The 23,266-nt window shown below is 53.2% G+C and overlaps 1 protein-coding gene across 4 annotated transcripts; it reads right to left on the bottom strand.

Moving 5' to 3' along the window:
- Window positions 1-396: 396 nt before the first annotated feature.
- On the bottom strand, window positions 397-21,149 carry OAT (ornithine aminotransferase). Of its 4 annotated transcripts, XM_062214154.1 has the most exons (11): window positions 21,080-21,149; window positions 15,092-15,178; window positions 13,645-13,874; window positions 7,984-8,208; window positions 7,799-7,894; window positions 6,286-6,413; window positions 5,357-5,479; window positions 4,502-4,630; window positions 3,355-3,468; window positions 2,637-2,781; window positions 397-1,401 (listed from the first exon to the last, which is right to left on the bottom strand). In XM_062214154.1, exons 3-11 carry the CDS (start codon window positions 13,841-13,843, stop codon window positions 1,241-1,243), a joined length of 1,320 nt encoding a protein of 439 aa, XP_062070138.1. In that variant the 5' UTR covers window positions 13,844-13,874; window positions 15,092-15,178; window positions 21,080-21,149; the 3' UTR covers window positions 397-1,240. The 4 variants fall into 4 exon arrangements, with proteins under 4 accessions (XP_062070138.1, XP_062070140.1, XP_062070142.1 ...); XM_062214156.1 differs by lacking the exon at window positions 15,092-15,178 and having other exon boundaries at window positions 21,080-21,148; XM_062214158.1 differs by lacking the exon at window positions 15,092-15,178 and having other exon boundaries at window positions 13,645-13,870; window positions 21,080-21,102.
- Window positions 21,150-23,266: the final 2,117 nt, after the last annotated feature.

Here is a 23,266-nt window from a genome sequence, read left to right as displayed (position 1 = left end):
TTTACTTACTAGGAGGTAGAGCTAGAGAATTTCTTCCATCTGTTGGTTTATTCCCCAAATGGGCGCAATGGCCAGACTGAAGCCAGAGCCAGGAGCTTCATCCATGTGGGTGCAGGGGCCTAAGGACCATGGGCCACCCTCGGCTGCTTTCCCAGGCACATTAGCTAAGAGCTGGACTGGAAGTGGAGCAGCGCCCCCATGGGATGCCGGTATCACAGGCGGTGGCTTAACCTGTTAAGCCACAATGCTGGCCCCACAGCTTTAATTAACAGTGAAAAATTAAATGGTTCCCTGGTGAGAGGAAACTGTGAACATATCCCACACAAAACATGAGCCATTTGAGAAAGATACACTTCTAACTACTGACACAAACATTCAAAATGAAAACAAAACAGCTGCAAAACACCATGGAAGGCTTTAATAAAAACGGTAAATGTCAGCATATGCATAGGAAAGAGCCATTACTTTGAAGGGGGAATAGGAGACTTCCAGATGTATTTTTTAAATCATTATTCCTCTGTAGATTACACAAGGAAGCTGACATGGTCTCAGAAAACACATGGAATAAAAGACGGTAAGAACATTCCCAAAGAGCAGCGACGGGAAACTGATCAGACACAGACAGCACAGCGACCACACATTTCAAACCTATGTTTTATTTTAAATGTAAAGAAATGCTGAAAATAACATTCTGTTACAGATGATAATCAAGCACTACAGCAATATTTAGCAATGAGTTCTTAATTCTAAAGCATAATGACCAACAGGATGCACTCTGGTGCCCGCCAACGCCAAGTTCAGGGAAAAGCCGTGTTCTGCACAGCAAGAGGCTCCCCGTGATGCCAGACCACCGATCCTCCCAAAACCCAGTGACTTTAACATCACACAAGTCATTCATGCAACACTCGAGATACTTCTTCATATACAAAACATTTAGACCAGCAGAGACATTAGAAAAACATACATAAATGATAGAGGAGTTGATTCAAAGGCTAGCTACATTCAGAGAGATGCATTTTGCCTTTCAAAGTGCACGCGCTCACCAAGACACTTAGCCAACTACAGATGCACTGTGTTCTCAGTTCCACAGCAAGCTACAGGGTCACACACATCAGCCCATCAACTGGAAAAGAAAAGTCACTGAAGACACGCGGAGTGGAATGTGCCTGTGCCACAGCAGAGCTGTCACAGGTGTCCTGGCCCCAGCCAGCGCCTGGGGACATTGCAACCGCCCTGAGCCTCAGAAAGACAAGACGGTCTTGTTGATGATCTCCACCGCCTCCCGGATCTCGTCCTCCTTGATCACCAGCGGCGGCGCGAGCCTGATGATGTCGCCGTGCGTCGGCTTGGCCAGAAGCCCGTTGTCTCGCAGTCGCAGGCACACCTTCCAAGCATCATAATCTACAGAGAAACAGTCGGACACAAATGCTCAACCACACGTTTGCACACGTCCCCTTGCCTCACGGCAGGACAGCATTCCCGACACCTGCTCAAGACAGGGCGCTCCAAGCTGCAGGCTTGCTTTGCTCTCTCTCTCTCCGCAAAGTCCTGCCTGGCTTTTCAGCAAGCCCAGAACCAGGTCTGGAAGCTATGCTCAAACAGCACGGCTTTTCACATGTGGAAACAGACCAGCACCTGCTAAAGCAACTGTAGTGCAGGCTGAGCATCCCTCATCCACGAGGCTTCGCATCAGAAGTGCTGTGGACTTTCCAACAGCTGCGCGTGCACAGGAGGTATCTCAGGGTTGAAATCTAAGTCTCAACACAGAATCCAGTGCTATTTCACATACACCTTACACACAGCCCAAGGTCAGTTTTCAGACTATTGTTTTGTGCACCTGTGTTTGGACTGCAGCCCATCACATGAGGTCAGAGACCAAGTTCTCCACTTGCAGCGTCACATCAGGGCTCGGAAAGTTTGGGATTTAGTAGCCCTTTGAATTAAGGATCCCCAGGCTGTAATCACATGAGGAGCCAACACTACAGAACTTGGGTATGGTCCAGAGAACTGACGGACCAGAATGGGCAATACTCAAAAGCCAGGGCACGCCACAAACTGCTTCCTGAGCTCGTGACTAAACGCTCATCACCTGACAGCAGTGACTCCCCCGGGCTGCCCACAGGACCCCTGAGAGCAGCTGCCGATGCCTGTGCCCACCCAGACCCACCGAGCAGCACCTCTGAGGCGTGATCAGGTGATTCCCAGCTGATTCTAGATCCAGCTTCCTGCTAGCGCACCTGAGAGGCAGCAGGCGACGGCCCAAATGCTTGGGTCCCTGACACCCACTTGGGAGACCCAGGTGGAGTTCCGGGCTCCATCGTTCCTGTCCTCACTGGCATTGCCTCTCCAGCCCATTGACAGGCAGGAGGGAGGGCAAAGGGGAAACTCCCGAGAACGGCAACCTGCAGACCACAGAGAACAAGCAGCCTCCCAGGTCGCGGGCTACCTGACGGCACAGACAGAAATGTCTTCAAGGAAGGAGAACAGGTCCGGTTAGTTCAAGGTGCCTTCACGTGGGAGAAAGCCATATTTCTGATGCCATCAACAACATTATAAATCAAACAGCTCAACAGAGGACCCCAGCAACCAGACAGCCCATGCTATTTTAGCTCTTCTTCCATATCTTGTCTCCTCACCTTTGGTGTCTCTGATAACAATGGCGTTTAGCAAGCCCTTCCCTCTCACAGCCGTCACGACATCAGAAGGCAGCTTCATGAGCTCATTTCTCAGGAGGGCGCCCATCTTTTCTGCATTTTCAACGAGATTTTCTTCTTCCAGAACCTGAGGCAGAGACATGACACCAAGGTTAAGACTGGCAGGCCCCGTGCGCCGCCTGCAAAGGGAAAGGTGACACGAAGACCAGGCCGAGTCCGCACTCGTCCCTGCCTTCATGGCCCACGGTGGTTCACCATGAACCAGAGCCGGCTTAGTCCCTAGGCCACAGTCACTGTCTTCAGGGCAAAACAATCAGTAGTCGGACACATCAACAGACAAGTATAATTTAATTTTTAAACTGCCAGAGAGTACATTTTCCCCCTAAAAGGTCCACTCCTCAAGATTACCTACTTTTTGGCCTTCAGCAGGGAACTTAGGAGAGCACTCCAAATACAGCCTCACAGAAGCCTTGCCGCAAAGCTAGAGCGCCCTGGGGGGTGGTCCCGGGGCAGGAGGATGGGGCCAGCCAGGGCCTGAGAGTGCAAGGCCAGGGTTCCAACCACGTTTCGAGAACGCCCTGCCCCTAGACGCCTTCCTCTGTACTCCTCGTTCTCGAATATTTGGCGCTCTTACTAAATTTCCTCCCCAGCAGTGGATGGACCTGAATTAAACTTCAGTGCCCCTTGAGCAGTCGTTTACCTCGAGCGCTGCGATGGCCACGCGGCAGCCGAGCGGGTTGCCGCCGTACGTGGAGCCGTGCTCCCCGGGCTTCACGGTCAGCATGATCTCGTCATCACACAGCACCGCCGACACCTGAAAGACAGCGGGGCCACGCCATTGCTCGGGCTGCACATGCTTCCCCCAGCGCACCCGCAACACGGACACGGATGACGCTGCTATTCAATCTACCCACAGCTTCAACACACACGAGCTGACGCCTGCCATCATCAGCGGAGTAACGCCCTCACACGTCACCAACACATTAGGCACACTTCACGGCACGGATGAACAGGAGGGGAAAAGCTATTTCTGCAGTGACACAATTACCGGTCCTTTCCAATTTCAAGGTGAAATGCTTTGTTCACCTGCTTGGAAAACCAAGCTGAGCCTGCCTTCAGAAAAACAGTGGAGTCGGCTCAGCAACAACCTCTCTACTCCAGGCCCTGTAGTCTACTCCCAGTTACAGGCCATGGGCGGCAAATACAAGGAGAGAACCACATCAACACTTTCATTTTTCTGTCTCTGGCTCCATCAGTCACTGTTGAAAACAATTAGTCACGCCACATCTCTCAACACGGGACGCAGGACCAGAGCGCACAGGGCACTTTGGAGGGAAAGTGTTTCCTTCCAAATTCACACTCAATTCCTCAGCCAGAAGGAGCTCGGGAGCATGCCCAGGAGCCCTACAGAGCCTGCATTAGATAGCCCCGGGCACCGGCGGCACACCTGGTGAAACCTGACCGTCGCCACCAGTTCATGTGAAAACACCCCTGGGCCAAGCCGCCACCTGCAACACCTGCATCCCATATGGGCACCAGCTCAGTCCCAGCTGCTCCATTTCCAGTCCAGCTCTCTGCTGCGGCCTGGGAAAGCAGCAGAGGATGGCCCAAGTGCCTGGGCCCCTGCACCCACGGGGGAGACCTGGAAGAAGCTCCTGACTCCTGGCTTCAGCCTGGCCCAGCCCAGCCACTGTGGCCATCCGGGGAGTGGATCAGCAGATGGAAGATCTCTCTCTGTGTCTCCCTGTCATTCTGACTCTCAAATAAATAAACCTTTGGAGAAAGGGAACACCCTGCAGGGCTCCCTGGTGAGAGTGGGGGACGGGGGTGCTGGGCGCTGCACTTACGGGGTACAAGCCACCAGAAAGGGCCTTTCCCAGGAGTATGATGTCGGGCCTGACGTCCTCGTGGTCCACGGCCAGCCACCTACCGGTTCTGGCCAGCCCCGTCTGGATCTCATCAGCAACAAACAAGACCTGTTGGCAGGCACAGCAGCACCGAGGGTCATTTTCATGTCCACAGGGAAAGCAGCCATCTTCATTTCACCTCCCGCACCCGACAAGTGTGGAATTCGGACACGCCCTGGGGTTTGTGAAGGCAGCTCAGCTGCCCCTGGCCTGTGACAACCCTGCGGCCACACCAAGGCTGGCAGGGCACCGACGCGGTCACCTCTCATCCCGGCGTCTACACAGTGCCCACACAGGCCAGTCCTCGGGCACATTTCCCACTGGGTGAAACACGTGCCTGTAGCAGGGCAGGCGTCGGCCACCTAGCATTGCACGCTGCTCCCTACAGTGGGAAGGCGCTTCCGAGGGGCCTTTCCCGGACATAACTACCCTCTGGGAAGAAATCCTCCACCTGTCTATCCCACAAACATTTATCAGACAATTACTGGGTGACAGGAACTGCCGATGCTAAGGAAAACCCCTCTAGGAGCCCTGGTGGGGGGAGGGGGAGGGAGGTCCCAACTCTGGGAGTGGGGGATAGCACAAAGGTTTGGGAAGGAGGAAGAGCAGGGCGGGGGGGGGGGGGGGGGGGGCGGAAGGAGTCAAGGCCAGAGTCTGGCATCCCAGAGGCGGCAGGAGGCCTGCACACTGGAAAGTCCCGCGGCTCGCAGCACAACGTCTCCCCATAGCGGGCAGTGGGGAGGGAAGCAGTCTCTGCACTGACCCTACCAGCAGACCCAGAAATGCGGGGACAACCTGGTGCCTGGTGCAGAGCTCCCGCACTCCCACTAGGTAACCCGGGTCCGGGACCACGACACCCGCTTCTCCCTGAATGGGCTCCACCATGAACGCGGCAACATTCGGGTCCTGAAGAGCTCGCTGCAGGGGAAACAAGAAGACACTTCAGTGACTTCCTTTCTACCACGCCTGAAAGTCGGAAATCACAGGCTACACGCAAATTTTCCTGTTAAGAATAAGTATGCAGGGCGAGCACTTTGGCGCAGCGGGTAAACCTGCTGCCTAAGTGTTTAGGTCCCCGCACCCATGTGGGAGACCCGGAAGAAGCTCCTGGCTCCTGCCTGGCCCAGTCCCAGCCATTGAGGCCTTTTGGGGAGTTAACCAGTGGATGGAAGACCCCCCTCTCTCTATCTCTGTCTCTCTCTTACTGCCCTCCCCTCCAACTATAACTCTTTCAACTAAATAAATGTTAAAAAAAGGTATGCAAATGAAGTCTTTGCACTAACCTATTCTAACTTCACAGCTACAATTGCCAGAAGCGCCGACAAGCTACTATAAATCACACATATGATCCTATGTTAAAAATCAAGCCTAAAGGAGACGGCTTCTTGACACCATCTTAAAGCTACAGAAGTCCTACACTTTATAATCTTTAATAAAAAGTGGTGGGAACTGAGAAATCTTATCTAGTAATTAAGTAATATACAAGTTAACTGCTCTGAAAGACACGAATCTAAGGTGGTTGGTTTGTTGTAAGGATCAGATCACAGAACCAGTTTTTCCCTGTGTTGAGAATCAATTGACCATTAAAAAGAACAACTGTAAAATTTTTGTTATTTAAGTAAAACATATTTCCATCAGTGTTAAATACATTTTAACTCGTGTGCAAGCTTTCATCGGGGTTAGTTTCTACACACGCTGAGCCAAGCAGTGACACTACTACGCACCTCAAGTGCAGGCAGGTCGTTGTACGGAATGATCTCAAACCCCGGCATGAAGGGCCCAAAGCCATCGTAGCTGGTGGGGTCTGTGGAGCTGGAGATAGCAGACAGCGTGCGGCCCCAGAAGTTTCCAGCTGGAAAGGAGAAACCAGCAGTGATTATTTCAAAGAAACTCCCAAATCCCATAAATACCAGCCCTCAGAAATGTCTTGGGAAGACTGACCAAGAACAAAATCAATCACGGTGTTTGCTTTGGAGAACCGCCAGTGAGGTTTCTGCCCTTACAACAAGGTCTGCTCCTGGGACCTCTCCAGGCACTTCTCCACGGAGCCCCCGGCCTGTAGTGCAGCCAAGGACAGATCCCAGCCCAACGCCACGGGCTGGCAGCAGACGCCCTCGATGCACACATCCTAGAAAAGGTGCTTTTTCACCATGTTAAGAGGAAGACAGCATCCTTGAGGGACAACCAGTGGTTTTCCTCTAAAAACCCAACACTGTAGGCCAGCTACAGGATGCATTTCCACTCTCATCTGGAGAAAACAGCCTGACAAACCAACACGTCCCATGCGGCATTCCTTCCAAATGCCCGATGGCAAGTGCCTGCCCTGTAGTCTGAGGACCCAGCAGTAGACGGGCTCTGCGTCAGGCACTGCTTAGATGCCAGGGACGAATGGGAACCACCACGGCCCTGCCTGGCTACTATGGGAGACACACTGTCGCCTAAAGCAGTCCGGGACAGCATTCAGGAAGGAAAGCAGCAGGGGGGAGGTGGGGGACGCGGGTGGCCTCCTCACGGAGGTTCTCTTCCTGCACCTCTGCTCACTCAGGGTGCCTGGCTGGGACTTAGCTTGGCGGCACCTCTAACACTTGGGCCCCTGCACCCACGTGGGAGACCTGGAAGAAGCTCCTGGCTCGTGGCTTCAGATCAGCCCAGCTCTGGCCATTGCAGCCATTTGGGGAGTAAACTAGCAGATGGAAGATCTCCTCTCTCTCTGCCTTTCAAATAAATAAATCTTTAAATCTTTAAAATTAAAGAAAGAAAAAAAGCTCATTGGATATGAAGAAATAACTTAGAAATAAAACCAAGAACTCAAAATTCCATTAATTTTTTTTTTTGAATTATGTTTATTTGAAAGCAGAGTTAGAGAGAGAGGGAGAGAGAAATCTTCCATTTGCTGGTTCACTCCCCAAATGGCCACAGCGGCCAGGCTGGGCCCGGCTGGGCCAGGAGCTCAGAGCTCCACCTGGGTCTCCCACTGGGTGGCAGCGTCCTCTGCTGCCTTCTCAGGCCACTAGCAGGGAGCTGGCCTGGAAGTAGAGCAGGCAGGACGTGAACCAGTGCCCTCATGGGATGCTGGCACACAGGCAGGAGCTTCATCCACTACGCCACATGGCCAGCCCCCTCATTAATTTTTATGAAAACTTCAGCCAATGATGTATCATGTACCAGGCAACCACAGGAGTACTACTCCATCAGTAAACTAATAGTCGATGACAGTGCATGTTCAAGGTCACGTGCCTGCAAAGACAATCTTGGCTTTGTACTTCGGAATCCCCTTCACGGCATAGCCCCACCGGCGGGCGATTTTACAGGCCGTCTCTCCAGCCTCCACTCCTGCAGGGGAGAAAATTTCTCAGAATTACAAAATATTTTAAGATTGCATTCTTGAATATTTCCCACACACACAAAAGGAAGTTCCTTACCTGTATTCATGGGAAGAACTTTGTGGTAGTTGAAAAGCTTAGTAACATACTCCTCGTATTCACCAAGGACGTCGTTGTAGAAGGCCCTGGACGTCAAGGTCAGCTTGTCTGCCTGCGCCTTCAGGGCATCCACGATCTTGGGGTGACAGTGCCCTTGGTTGACCGCACTGTAGGCGCTCAGGAAGTCAAAATACTTTCTGCCTTCCACATCCCACACGTAAATGCCTGGAACACACAAGGAAGGAAAACAACCACAGAGAATTACTACGTGGAATGAAGGCCAAGATCAGACTGCCAGCAGGCCCTCAGAACACCTGCTGAATATATTCTTACAGTTAAGGTGATTTTTAGCTCAGACATAATACACATTGATTCACAAGGAAATTATTGATAATTATATTCTATCTGTTCAGTTTCAAATACACATTTAATAAGAGCAGCAGGACAGGTGTTTGGTGCAGCAGTTAAGACCCCCACTTGCCGGCCGGCGCCGTGGCTCGACAGGCTAATCCTCCGCCTCGCGGCGCCAGCACACTGCGTTCTAGTCCTGGTCGAGGCGCCAGATTCTGTCTCGGTTGCTCCTCTTCCAGGCCAGCTCTCTGCTATGGCCCGGAAGTGCAGTGGAGGATGGCCCAAGTGCTTGGGCCCTGCACCCCATGGGAGACCAGGATAAGCACCTGGCTCCTGCCTTTGGATCAGCACGGTGCGCTAGCCACAGCACACTGGCTGCGGCAGCCATTGAAGGGTGAACCAACGGTAAAGGAAGACCTTTCTCTCTGTCTCTCCCTCTCACTGTCTAATTCTGCCTGTCAAATAAAAAAAAGAAAAAGAAAAAAAAAACAACAACATACACACCTGTTGTAGTGAGTGAAATGATAATTCATTGTGGTTTCAGTTTGCATATTTTCATGTTTATTTACTGTATGTCTGGAGAAGTGTTCACGTTCTCTGGCTGTTTTCACATCGGGTTGTTTATCTTTTTGATGTTGAGTTATAACAGTTCTGTATGCTACATCCTTAAAAGAACATGATTTGAAACTATTCTACCATCCACTTACCATGTTTTTGTCTGTTATGTGTAGCTTCCCTACTTCTAAATTCTAATTTTGGCTCCTAAATGTTATAATTAGGTAAAGATTTCATTCCAGAGTTTGCAATGTATTAATGCCGGGGCCGGCGCTATAGTGTAGCAGGTAAAGCCACTGCCTGCAGTGCCGGCATCCCATATGGGCACTGGTTCGAGTCCCAGCTGCTCCACTTCTGATCCAGCTCTCTGCTATGGCCTGGGAAAGCGGTAGGAGATGGCCCAAGTCCTTGAGACCCTGCACCCATGTGGGAGACCCGAAAAAAGTTCCTGGCTTTGGATTGGTGCAGTTCCAGCCATTGCGGCCAATTGGGGAGTGAACCAGCAGATGGAAGACCTCTCTCTCTCTCTCTCTCTTTGCCTCTCCTTCTCTCTATATGTAACTCTGACTTTCAAATAAATAAATAAATCTTTAAAAACCAACAAAAAGCAAAAAAATCCCACAACGTATTAGTGCCTTCTTTTCCCAAGATGTATTTATTTGAGAGGCAGAGAGATACAGAGAGAGGTCTTTCATCCACTGGTTCACTCTCCAGATTGCCGCAATGGCTTGGAGCTGTGCCAATCTGAGCAGATCTGAAGCCAGGAGCTTCTTCCAGGTCTCCCATATGGGTGCAGAGGCCCAAGCACTTGAGCCACCTTCCACTGCTTTCCCAGGGTTAGCAGAGAGCTGGACGGGAAGTGGAGCAACCGGGACTAGAACCCAGCACCCATATGGGATGCCAGCGCTGCAGGCGGAGGATTAACCAAGTGAGCCACGATGCCGGCAGAATGTGTTATATTTTAAAGATCTATTTGTTTGAAAGTCAGAGTTACAGAGAGAGGGAGAGAGACCTTCCACCTGTTGGCTCACTCTCCAGATGGCCGCAACAGCTGGGGATGGGCCTGCCAGAGAAGCCAGGAGTCAGGAGTTTCATCAAGGTCTTCCATGGTGGTGCAGGGGCCCAAGCACTTGGGCCATCTTCCTCTGCTTTCCCAGGCTATTAGCAGGGAGCTGGATCAGAAGTGGAGCAGTGGAGACTTGAACTGGCAATCATACGGGATGGCAGCATTGTCATTGGACAGCTTTATCCGCTATTCCATAGTGTTCCACAGTCCCTACCTGGCCATTATATTTTTTTTTAAAGGAAATTTTGGCAACAAGCTGAACACAGAATTCCCATATAACCCAGCAATTCTACTCCTGCCGAGGTATATACGCACAAGAATTGGAAGATGGGTGTTCAAACAGAAACTCACACCAAGGGGCTGGGGCTGTGGCGTAGCAGTTTAAAACTCTGCCTGCAGTGCCAGCATGCCATGAGTACCAGTTCAAATCTCAGCTGCTCCACTTCCGATCCAGCTCCCTGCTAACGTACCTGGGAACGCAGCAGATGACCCAATGCTTGAGTCTCTGCACCCATGTGGGAGTCCTAGAAGCTCCTGGCTCTGGCTTCAGCCTGGCCCAGCCCCAGCCATTGCACCCATTTGGGAAGTGAACCAGCAGATGGAAGACCTCTCTATATATAACTTTACCTTCTAAATAAATAAAACACATCTTTAAAACCATATACACACACAGCAAACTTACACACAAGCATTCGCAGCAGCACTATTCACAAGAGTCAAAAGGTAAAAACAACCCAACTGTCACCAAGCGAAGAATGGTGAACAACCGGTGGTCTACCCACACAGGGCAATGTTACTCTGCCACAAAGGAACGGCTGCACCTTGCAACCTCAGGCGAAGTGAAAGAAGACAGTCACAAAACCCACATATTACAGACCCCATTTCTGTCAAATATCAGGAGAGAGAGAGAGAGAGCTCTAAGACAGGAAGCCCTGACTAGGTGTGTGGTTGCATTAGGCTAGGAGGGCAGGGGGAACCAGTGCTTAGTGGGTACCAGGTGTCCTCTTGGAGTGAGGAACAGAAGTGACGGCTGTACAACCCTGGGAATGCATGTAATCTACTGAACTGCATGCTTCAAGGGGGAAACGTTACGTTGCACATCTGTTACAACAGTTAAAAAAGACCGCTGACTACAGACAGTAAAATGCACTGAGGCACTTGTTGGAGCCTGCCTTTTCCCACGTCCCACACTGTGTTAGCTTCTTGGCTACGTGAGCTCATCAAAACCCTCTGGTGAGAGCTGGGATTAGTCACTGCCCAACCTGGCACCCAGGGAGGACTCTATCCCGGCAGCAGAGCCTCCGAGCCCACACGTCGCTAACTCGCTAACGCAGGTGAAGAATTAGTTCTGTAAAAGAAATCGCTCCACCTTTGGAATCCACAGATCCAGATTTTCGTTGGTTTGAAGGTAAGTCTGCAGGACAGCAACAGGTCCCAAACAAAACCCGGGCAGTCACAGCAGCGTGCAGCATCCGAGAGCATCACCTGCTGGCACTGAGCGAGGTCCTGACCTTTGGCTGTATCTGGTCAAAGTGCAGATTAAGTCACCATTTGGCAACTATCACAGTGAGCATTTATTAAGGCAGAAATCAGTAACAGATGCTGGGTTTGTGAAGAGTCGTTGCATGAGCAACAAGGTTTTAGCTTCTCAGCCTGTGTCCCACCAGACGCTAACTGCAAAGGGAAGGACAGCACTCTGCAGAGGGCAGCCTGGCAGGCGCCATTCCAGCATGGGATGATGCGGTCACCACCTGACCGGACACACAGAGAGTAACCCATCATCACAACACCAAGGTGCACAACTCCACTCCTTCTACAAGAACACACCAGCAACCCCAGGCTGAGATGCGTTCTACAAAATTCTTGTCCTGTACACGTCAACAATATCAGGATCAAGAATAAAACGAGGCCGGTGCCGCGGCTCACTGGGCTAATCCTCCGCCTTGCGGCACCAGCACACCGGGTTCTAGTCCCGGTCGGGGCACCAGATTCTGTCCCGGCTGCCCCTCTTCCAGGCCAGCTCTCTGCTGTGGCCAGGGAGTGCAGTGGAGGATGGCCCAGGTGCTTGGGCCCTGCACCCCATGGGAGACCAGGATAAGCCCCTGGCTCCTGCCATCGGATCAATGCAGTGTGCCGGCCACAGCGCGCCAGCTGCGGCGGCCATTGGAAGGTGAACCAATGGCAAAGGAAGACCTTTCTCTCTGTCTCTCTCTCACTGTCCACTCTGCCTGTCCAAAAAAAAAAAAAAAAGAATAAAACGAGGGGAAGAAAAGCACAGGGTTCCACTGACCTCTGCGCTGCGGGGCAGGAGGCAGGTGAGGTGCTGGGGAGGAGCTCAGGCCCCAGCAGCACCTGCAGCTTCCGGACTGGTTGGAGCTGCGAGCAGGGTGCTCCGGCCAAGGGGACGAGGTGCCCCTACACTCGGGGACGTGGCATCAGTCTCCTGCTGGCTTGGCCTGCAGGCCCTTCGCTCTGCGCCCCTCCACGCCGCCCTTGTGACGGAATCAGGACACCACAGAGCCCTTCTCAGAAAGGACGCGGGGCGAGACGTGGACTCAGTCTGCAGGCTCACCCGTGGAGCTGCGCCCGTGTTGGCTTCCTGACTTTGCCTCCAGACGTCCTCCAAGAACAACGCGTTGCTGTCACGTTGAAGAAGAGACTGCAGGACTGGGACTCGAGCCCAGGCGCAGTGTGAAGACCAAATCACAGAACTGCACCGCCTCCCGGGCCAGTGGGCAGTCTACAGTGTACAGGGCACATGTACACAGCAGAGTGTTTTATGACTAGCAACGCATTTTAGTAACATTATGTCCACAGTCAACTTGAACCGGCTTGTACTTTTTTGAGTCCTTTGGAGTGAACACGGTCTAAATAATTCAGTAAATGTAATGTCTGGCAACTGTACCGAGTTGAGAATGTTTACTGTAAACTTGTGTTCCTTTGAAGACTACCCGGGGCCTGAGTCACTGACATGTATCACTTTAAAAACACCTGCTGCAGCCGAGTCCCCTCGTCGTGCTGTACATAAATGAAGCCACTCCACTCCACAGGAGGAGCTGCCGTGCTGACCTTGGACGCTGACCTTGGACTCCCAGCACCTTATCTGCGGTGTTCCTTCTGCGGCTGAACAACCAACCACGGGACCGAGAGAAACCCACTGACCTCTGACGGCTGCTGTGAAAAGGCCCCCCCTTCCAAAAAAACACCAAGTATTCAGGGGAAACCAGACGCCACATGGCAACTTCCCCTCAACAGTTCGCGGTTCAGGGGGAAAATGTCTACAAGGGAGCTGGGAGGAGGAAAGAGAACACAGTGAGAAGAAAGTGGTCAAATGCCAGCACTCGGGAGAGCCCGGGGAAGAGTAACAGAAACTTTTTAGTCCTAGATCACAACGTTTCTTTGTTCAAATCTTATGTCAAAAACTAAAAGGCAAAAAATGACAGCAGCACTGCAGGACTTCCACTCTTTCTCCCGCGCTCGCTCGCACCGAGCTCCACCGCGACGGAGACTAAACGGTTCATCTTGGTGGCCCCACCGCGCCCCAGCCCTGAGTAAAGGCTGGAGTAACAGAGCCCGCACACAGACGCTCAGCGTGTCTGGGAAAACAGACACGGAGGAAACGCAAGAGCAGCTCATCTTTCTAAAGGCTTTCAAGCAGAAAGAGGGCCGATGGAGTCCCTGGAACGTACCTTTTCCTCTCTCCAGGGCCACGGGTAAAGGGTGGTAATTGTGGGCGCCATACTTGGACTCCCGCTCAAAGATGTACTCCGAGGACGGGGGGCCCTGGACTGTTTTCTTAGTTGCGACAGACGTGGCAGAGGCCAGGGAAGAATGAACTCCTCTTCGCAGCACAGCGACCGTCTGCAGGCGTGCTAGCTTGGAAAACATCGTGTTCTTTAGCAGGAAGGCAGAGACCTGTCTGGAGGGAAGAGAGAGCATTAGGGCAGAACCCACAGACCCGTGGAGTGACTGCTGAGCGCCCAGCACAGGCCCACACAGCTGGCACGCTGCGGGGCAGCGCCCAGAGGAGCCAGAGGCGCTGAGAACTGGGGGAATGTGGTTTCTAAGATGACAACAGGAACTGTCCTGAAAGAAAAAGGCCAGGTGTACAGGGCAAGTGGTAACTCTGGAGGGGTGAGAAGAGCTTAACACCAAAGGTAGAAACCACAAAAAGTAAAACCTGTCATTTTACCACAAATATCAAAAACTCCCGTAGAGGGCCAGCATGGTGGCACAGCAGGTCAAGCTGTACCAGAGTGCCTGTTCAAGTCCTGGCTGCACTACCTCCTATCCAGCTCCCTGCTAATGCACCTGGGAAAGCAGCAGAAGACGGCCCAAGTGCTTGGGCCCCTCGCACCCATGTGGGAGACCGGGATGGTGCTCCCAGCTCCCGCCTGGTCCAGCTCTGGCTGTTGCAGCCATTTGGGGAGTGAACCAGGAGATGCAGATCTCTCTCTGCTGCTCTGCCTTTCAAAAAAAGATAAGTAAATCTTTAAAACATTTCTATAGATCGAAAGTATCATAAAGGTAAAAGGCAAAGAGACTGGAGAAAAATGTTTCGTAATTCATAACAGCTATCAAAGGCTTTTACAATAAGTTGAACAGGCCAAAAAAATTATATATAAAAAAGGAAAACAGGCAAATACAACCAGGGAGGCTGATTCTATAAAACTTCTCCTCCCACAAATTGTACCATGAGTGCACCTGTTTGAAGAACAGGTGATAAGGAACTTGGATGAACGTCGGTTAAACCTCCCCGTCACCGTGCGGGGCAGCGTTCCCCCCATGTGCTGTTTCTGTCAGGGTCTTGCTACTCTCTCCAGCCCCCACTACAAGGCTTCCCATCCCTCTTTGCATCCAACTTTCTGCCCAACACCACCGCAGGCCGTGAAGTAAGGAGGAAGCTGTGTACGCGTCTTTAAAGACGCGTGGATTCGTGTTTCAGCAGAACTCTGTCAATAAGTCACGCCACGCATAATCTCACCGCCCTGTTGACCTAAGTGCCAAACTAACAAAACACAACACCTGGAGCTTGGCTTACTTCCCTTTCAACTTGGCACTGCCCAGTAAATCCAGTGTGCTCAGGAATCTGCAATTACTAAACAAACCCAGCGCTACCGTTTGCCAAAGACTCACCAGCTAGTCTTTCCTCCCACGGTTCAGACCGGAATACAGACTGCTAACCAGCGATGCAGGGACAGTCTTCAGAGGGTCCAACAACTCCTGAAATAAAGGCCAGAATTTTAAGCAGATGTACTTTCTTCCTAAGGAGAAAGTCCACAACTCTCCAGAAATGTACCAACAACAGGAAAAAAAAAAAAAAAGTGACAGGAGAACCACTGACTGTAGGGGACTGCCAGCAAAAACACAAAAATGCCTCCTGTGGTGCAGCCGGGAAGCCACACCCTGTGGCGCCAACACCCCATACAGGCATCAGTTTGTGTCCCAGCTGCTCCACTTCAGATCCAGCTCCCCACTATTGCCCTGGGAAAAGCAGTGGAGGATGGCCCAAGTGTTTGGGCCCCTGCTACCCACATGGGAGATCCAGAAAAAGCTCCTGGCTCCTGGCTTCAGACTAGCCTAGCCCTGGCAGTTGTAGCCAGCTGGGGAGGGAACCAGTGGGTGGGAGATCTCTCTGTCTCTCTCTCTCTCTGTCAATAAATCTTTCAAATAAATAAATCTTTAATAATAATAAAAAAGCCTACTTGTATCAGATATAACTTCCCCAAAATACTTCTGCAAATTAAAAACACTTACTTACAATTTCTTTCTTGGGCTTTTTATATTTTACTGAGTGCATATTAGTTCTGTTTAACCATCTAAAAAATGTAAACATCAAATTAGCGCTAGCACACCCCAGTGTGTCCTCTCAGGCAACATCGGGAGGCACCCTGAACAGAAACTGCTTTCTGAAAAGTTACAGGCACAAAAAGCCCGAGCAGCGTCTGCACTCGGACCAACAAGATTTTACTGTAAAGACTCAGGAATGTATGTGGAGAAACAGTCCTGCATAAACATGCCCACAGGGCTCCACACACCCTCCCCGTAATGTTATGCAGGCATTTCAAGTGCTTAGAGGAACCAAGGTGGCGGTCATGACCCCCGGAAGAGCATCCTGGCTGATGATTAGTCCAGAGCTCCAGCTTCCAGAGGGTGGCCCTAAATTCTCACATCAAAGCTCATCTGTGAGGACCTGGCAAAGAGGAACTCCAAACAGCCTGCAACTAGGGGCTGGCACCACAGCAGGGCAGGCTCCACGAGGTCTGTAACTCTGGCACCCCATTAGTGTAGGTGTGAGGCCTGGCTGCTCCAGTTCTGATCCAGCTCCCACTAACGCACCGGAGAAGGCAGCAGAAGACAATCCAAGTGTGTGGGCCCCTGCCACCTATGTGGGAGACTGGGATGCAGTTCCAGGCTCCTGACTTTGGCAGTGGCCACCTGGGAGTGAACCAGTGATGAAAGATCTCTCCTCTCTCTGTAATTCTGCGATTCACATAAATAAAACTTTAAAAAAAAAAAAAAAGAAAAGAAAAGAAAACTACAAGTACAAAGATTCTTTGAGTTCATCTAAATTAAACATTCTTTTTTTATGCAAGAGTTATCTGCTCAGCTAAGCTAGTTCTCAACAGAAATGGGATGAAAAACTCATTGATCTATGGAACTGGGGCAATTTATTTATTTGAAAAAATCACACAAAGAGAGGGGGAGAGAGAGAGAAAAGGAGAGGGAGAGATCTTCCATCCACTGATTCACTTCCCAGATGGCCACAAAGGCCAGGGCTAGGCCACGCTAAAGCCAAGAGCCAGGAGCTTCATCCAGGTCTCCTATGTGAATGGCAGGGGCCCAGGCTCTTGGGCCATCCTCTGCTGCTCCTTGCCAGGCTATTAGCTCAGAGCTGGATCAGAAGTAGAGCAGGGGCTGGTGTGTGGCTTAGCGGGTAAAGCTACCGCCTACAGTGCCAGCATCTCATATGGGCACTGGTTCTAGTCCTGGCTGCTCCACTTCCGATCCAGCTCTCTGCTGTGGCCTGGGAAAGCAGCAGAAGATGGCCCAAGTGCTTGGGTCCCTGCACCCACATGGGAGACCTGGAAGAAGCTCCTGGTTTTAGATCGGTGCAACTCGGTCCATTGTGGCCATCTGGGGAGTGAACCAGCGGATGGAAGACCTCTATCTGTGTCTCCGCCTCTCTGTAACTCTGTCCTTCAAATAAATAAATAAATATTTAAAAAAGAAGAAGAAGAGGATGAAGACAAAGGAGGAGGAGAAGGGGAGGGGGAGGGGGGAGAGAGGGAGGAGGGGGAGGAAGAGGAGAAGCGGAGCAGCCAGCAGCCAGGACATGAATCCAGCTCCCATTCGGAATGCGGGTACTGCAAGCGGCTGGTACAGCATTACCAGCCGCACCACAATGCTGGCCCCTCAGGTAACTTTACTAAAGAACAATCATTACTTTTTTTTTTTTTTTTTTTTTTTGACAGGCAGAGTGGACAGTGAGAGAGAGAGACAGAGAGAAAGGTCTTCCTTTGCCATTGGTTCACCCTCCAATGGCCACCGCAGCCGGCGCGCTGATCCGAAGCCAGGAGCCAGGTGCTTCTCCTGGTCTCCCATGGGGTGCAGGGCCCAAGCACTTGGGCCACAGCAGAGAGCTGGCCTGGAAGAGGGGCAACTGGGACAGAATCCAGTGCCCCGACCAGGACTAGAACCTGGTGTGCCGGCGCCACTAGGTGGAGGATTAGCCTGTTGAGCCTTGGCGCCGGCCAAGAAAAATCATTACTTAAGGACAGAACAGTAACATTCCAAACATTACTGGTACTTATCCTTAGGTTCTTTAAAAACAAGCTCTAGATATTTCATCCAAGCAGGAAAGGTCAGAAGCTGCACGCACCGGACTGTCCCAGAGCCCTGAAATCCCAGCCCTCGGTGCTCCACTACTGGGCCTGGCACTAACAGGGAAACATTAGAACAGACCAAAGATGGGCTTAAAAACTGCCAACATCAATAATTTCCTCTCCCAAAAAGGTCTGGAAAAGCGGGAGGTGAGAGTGGAGGTGTCGAGCGAGGCCAGGATTGACATTCTCGTGGCTCTGAGTATCTGAGTGACCTGTCACTCCTGCTGAGCTCCACTTCCCGCGGGTGGAGGCAGGGGAGGCACCCAGGAGTGTCATGAGGGCTGAGTGCGTTGATGTCAGAGCGCCAAGCCCAAAACAAAATGGCTACTCATTGCCTCACAAGGAACTAGCCAGTGTTGGAACTGGTCAAAAAAAAAAAAAAACACTGCCATGTTTTTTTTTAAACTGGATGTTTTGCTTTAAATTTTTTTCTACTGCTAAAAAGTTAGATTACAGATCAAAAATTACCTACATTTCATCCTTAAAAGATAGCACTGTTTTTCTAAGCACAAATATCACACATATTGGAGTTGTAAAATGTACCACAGAAGTCCCTCCCAAAGACTCCCAGGAGCTTTGCAGAGCTGTCACAGGTGGCTGTGTCTTTAAGATACACTTTCCGTCCTCAGAACCTAACCCAGGTTCTGGCATTCTGTCTGCCAGAGAGCGCGGTCACTACCAAACATGGGCAGGACTCAGGAGAGGGTCAAGACAGCAACAGAAAGCGACCAAGAGCACCAAGAGGGACACTGACGTCAACCACCCCGGTCACGCTGACCCTAAGAAGGCAGCCACTTCAGGAGTGGGCATGTGGCCCGGTGGTAGACGCAGAGGGACCGTGCAGGGCCCGGGTGTGAGCCCCGTCTCTGGCCCCTGACTCCAGGTTCTTGCTAACACCAGGCTGGGAAGCAGCTGTGCCGGCTCAAGTAGCTGGATCCCCGCCACCCACTTGAGATCCTGGCTCCAGGCTCCAGTCTGACGCAACCTCTGCCGCTGAGGGCAGCTGGGAGGGACCCAGCTCAGGGAGGCTCACTCTCACTGTCTGTCTCTCTTTGCTGAGAGAGAGAGAGGAGAGAGAAAAGAGAGGGAGAGAGAGAGATCTCCTCATCAGACCAAAATCATGTGTCATGTGTTTCATTCACCCAAGCTGCTGTCACATAGTTAATGGATGCTCAAGTCCTGGAAATGAGAAAAGACTGACAAGGAAAAGCTTTGACACAGACGGCTCTAAGTCATGCGCATAATGGCCAGGGTGCTTCAGGCTACCTGATCCCCACCTGGCCCACTCACCCCAACTCACCCTCAAAAGATTTCCCTAGGAGGCTGCTTTGTGAAGAGTTCATGTAGCCCACACTATTAAACGCGGAGTCCTTACACAGTGCTACAACGATAATCAGTGTAAAGTCATATCCAATTTGAGGAGTAAATTTGATTTTGCTGTTGGCAAATATTTACCTTTCTTGAGGTAGCCATTCACAAACACAGACCTTTTCAAAACGTTCCGCCAACAAAAGCTCTGTAGTAGGTAATCAATATGCTGGCTAAAATTCAACTCAACTGCGTCACTGACAACCAAGCGACGTATTACCACTCGGAAAGGATTGGGCCAGTGCCACTCCACCCTCCACACACCTCCCAAACCCAGCCCATTCAACCCAGCCTCAAGAACTCAGAAAAGGGGCCGGCATCGTGGCGTAACAGGTTAAGCCGCCACCTGCTGTACCCGCATCCAGACGGGCACCAGTTCCAGTCCCAGCTGCTCCACTTCTGATCCAGCTCCCTGTTGTGGCCCTGGAAGGCGGTGGAGGGTGGCCCAGGTGCTTGGGCCCCTGCACCCACGTGGGAGACAGGATGAAGTTCCTAGCTCCTGGCTTTGGCCCAGCCATTGCGGCCATTTGGGGAGTGAACCAGCAGGTGGAAGATCTCTCTCTCTCTGTGACCCCGCCTTTCAAATAAATAAACTTTTGTCGGGCACAGTGGCTTAACAGGCTAATCCTCCGCCTAGCGGCGCCAGCACACAGGGTTCTAGTCCCAGTTGGGGCACCGGATTCTATCTCCGTTGCCCCTCTTCCAGGCCAGCTCTCTGCTGTGGCCCAGGAGGGCAGTGGAGGATGGCCCAAGTGCTTGGGCCCTGCACCCGCATGGGAGACCAGGATAAGCACCTGGCTCCTGGCTTCAGATCAGCGAGATGTGCCGGCTGCAGCGGCCATTGGAGGGTGAACCAACAGCAAAAAGGAAGACCTTTCTCTCTGTCTCTCACTATCCACTCTGCCTGTCAAAAAAAAAAAAGTAAACTATGGAGGAAATACATTGAAGACAGCCTCAGAGGGAAAAATCTTTTATTCCTTACCCTGGGTCTGGGGTGCGGGGCAGAGAATGCAAAATTAATCTTTAAGCACCATGAAAAAAAATATGGCAACCCCAAAACAATGCGCTTTGCAATTTAAACTTGTGCGTCAAGATTCGACTTTTCCTTCCTTTTTCTTAGTAAGAACTGGATCTTCTCGGAAGGCAGAACTGGATATTCTAATGACAGGGCCCATTGTTCCGCCAAGAGGATTAGGATTAGGATTTTGCATTACACCCGAAAGGGCACTTCCAGGTCCCGGAGAAAGAACCAGTTTTTCTCCAGAGGCCCGGCACGACAGATCGGGACCTGGAACCCGGCCACCTGCTCCCGGTCGCCCTTCCCCCCTACATGCACGGCCTCAACGTAGCCGAGAAGTGGCCGTGGACGCCAGGGAGGCGAGAGGCCGCGGGCCGCGCAGGGCTGGGCTCCCCACGACCCCACCCGCAGCCGTCCGCCGAGGGCGCGGGCGCCCGCGCTGGCCCCGGGCCCGCGACCCCACCTCGCCAGCCCGCGCTTCCCGGCGCCCCCGGCCCGGCGCGGATGAGGACTGCGGAGCGCGGGGGCGCGCGGAGCGCGGGGCTCGGCCCCTTCCCCACAGCCCGCGCCCCCAGCCCCGGCCAGGCCGCCCGGCCCCGCCAGCGTCCAGAACGCCCCCGCCCCGCCGCCCCGCGCCCCCACGCGCGTCCCGCCCAGAGACCCCGGGGCGCGGGCGGCGCCTCCCGGGCTGCCACGCAGCGCGCCCGGCCCACAGCCCCGGGCCGCGGGACCCCGGCTGCCCACGGCGCACGCGGGCCGCAGCGGCGAGGGCTGCCCGCCGCCGAGCCGAGCCGAGCCCGGCCCGCCCCGCGCGCCCGCTCCCCGAGCCCCGGCCGGCGGCGACCGCGGTACCTGACGACGCCGGAGGGCACAGCGGCGACACGCGGCAGCGGCGGAGCGCAGCGGCGACGGCGCGCGTCACGGGCTTTAGGCGCGGCTTCCGCCCCGCCCTCCCGAGACGCCCTGGGCGCCCATTGGCTGGGCGGGAAGGTCGCGCACCAATCACATGGCCCTGCCGGTCCCCCTTCACCGCTCCCCCTGCCGCGCGAGTCGCGGGCGGGTCCTCGGGGCGCGGGTTCGAGCCCCGGCGCCCTGCGGCGCCGCCCCGCCCCGCGCTTCGGCCTGAGGGCTCCTCGGCCGATGCCTTTGCTCCTTCCCTCTCCTGCCAGGTAGTGAAGAGACTACCGAAGGGATGGCCGTCTGTTGGGCCCCACCGGGGCTGCCTGCGTCGGCTGTGCGTGGGGCCGCGCGGTCGGCTCGACCCGCCGCCTCCAGGTCCTGGCCTCGCGGAGCGCACCGGGGCAGCAGCCCCAGCTCTGCCCCAAAGCCAGCTGCTGGGCCCAGTCCCTGGATCCCTGTTGTGCCACGTAGCTTGGCTGTGTTTCCTAATGCGCCTGCTCCGCCTGCCCACCTGCTGTTCTGTAGGCTCAGCGCCCTCCGCGAGCGGCTGCAAAACTCAGACTCAAAGCACACACCCGTGATAATCTCGGGTTAGCACCTGCACGTCCTTTAGTCTAGATATATTGTATCTTGGAATGCGGAGCCCCGGAGAGGGGGCGCGCCTTACCTGGAGTCATGTGACAGGTAAGAGGTCTTGAAGGACCGGATGCTAAAGGCACCGGGGGTCTTTGCTCCCTGCCGCATTCCATGCAACCGCAGGGGTCAGTCAGGGTCGCAGCCTCCTCGGCAGTAACTAGCCAGCCAGGCTAGAAGTGGGGTGTGCACAATCCACAGAAGAGGAGGAGTCGGGGGGGGGGGGACCGCCTGCCCAGGGCCAAGGTCCTCGGCGACCCCACTGCGGCGGGAGCTGGGTGGTTGCATCCACGCCCGTGTCTGCTGCCAGCGCTCCCCACGCTGCAGCCAGCAGGAGTCCTGGGCGGTGAGTTGCCCTAAGCAGCCCCGAGGGCAGTCCCGGTGGGAAGGCCTCCTGGGACTAGAGCAGGGTGGGGATGGGTGCAGGCCGAGGTAGGGGGGGAGGCATGTGGAACACTAAGAGAGGTCAGGTGAGCAGGAAGCTCCTCCAGGCTATCTTAGGGGGAGGGAACCGGTGTAGGCAGGAGGCCCAGTGGCAGCCCAGGAGCCAGCGGTCTTCCCAGTGCAGAGCGACACTCAGACTGCGCTGAGCCTGGCTCCCCTTGTTGTAGCTGTTCCTATGGAGCTCACCCAGAGCAGAACTTGACCTTTTATTTCTTTGACGTCCCTTCCTAGTCTGGAATACAATGTAATTAATTCCCAGGAAGTCAGATAGTCCTGTGGGGGTGGGGTGGGGGGGTCAGATAGCAGGGGTGGCTCTACAAACCTCTGCAGGGATACCAGGCCCAGCCCAGCCTGGGAGCTCTGCCAGGCCCAGCAATCCTGCCGTGTGCCTGGCTAGTAGGAGCAGGTACGTTCAGGACCCAAGCCTGGCCCCTGACCCCGGAGTAACACGAAAATGTGTTGCAACGCTGTTAGACTTCGCCAAGTGCTAAGTTTTCACATGCCAGAAACTGCTGAGCATGTCTGTCTGGATCTTATCTCTTCTCTCTTATCAGAAAAATGCAGTGGGTACAGAGAACATGATCATAGTTTATGGCTTTTCTGATAGCCGTTTTTTTGTTTTTTTTTTTTTTTCCCCCAGCCTGCTTGGATAGATTGGAACTTGAAAGGCACTTGCTGGGCACCAAGAAACACAACTGCTGTGTGTGTGCGTTCTCTTTGTACATGGAGCGTCAGCACACATTGCCAAGACTTTCTTAGTTTTGTACATTTGTATTAATGTATTATTTGTTTGAAAGGCAGAGTGAGGAAGGCAGGCAGAGGTCTTCCCTCCACTGGCTCACTCCCCAAATGCCCACAACAGCCTGGGCTGGGCTAGGCTGAAGCCAGGAGCCCAGAATTCAATCCAGTACTTGGACCGTCACCAGTTGCCTCCCAGGGTGCACACTGGCAGGAGGCTAGAACCTGAGACAGAACGAGGACTTGGACCCACGTGATCCGATATGGAATGCAGACTTCCCAAAACAGTATCGTATCCACTAGGCTGAATGCCCCCTCCTATTT

Source organism: Lepus europaeus, chromosome 17, assembly GCF_033115175.1.
Source record: "Lepus europaeus isolate LE1 chromosome 17, mLepTim1.pri, whole genome shotgun sequence".
Classification (NCBI taxonomy): Eukaryota; Metazoa; Chordata; class Mammalia; order Lagomorpha; family Leporidae; genus Lepus; species Lepus europaeus.
The sequence above is the reverse complement of the archived record's forward strand: the minus strand, read 5'-3'. Positions and strand labels throughout refer to the sequence as shown.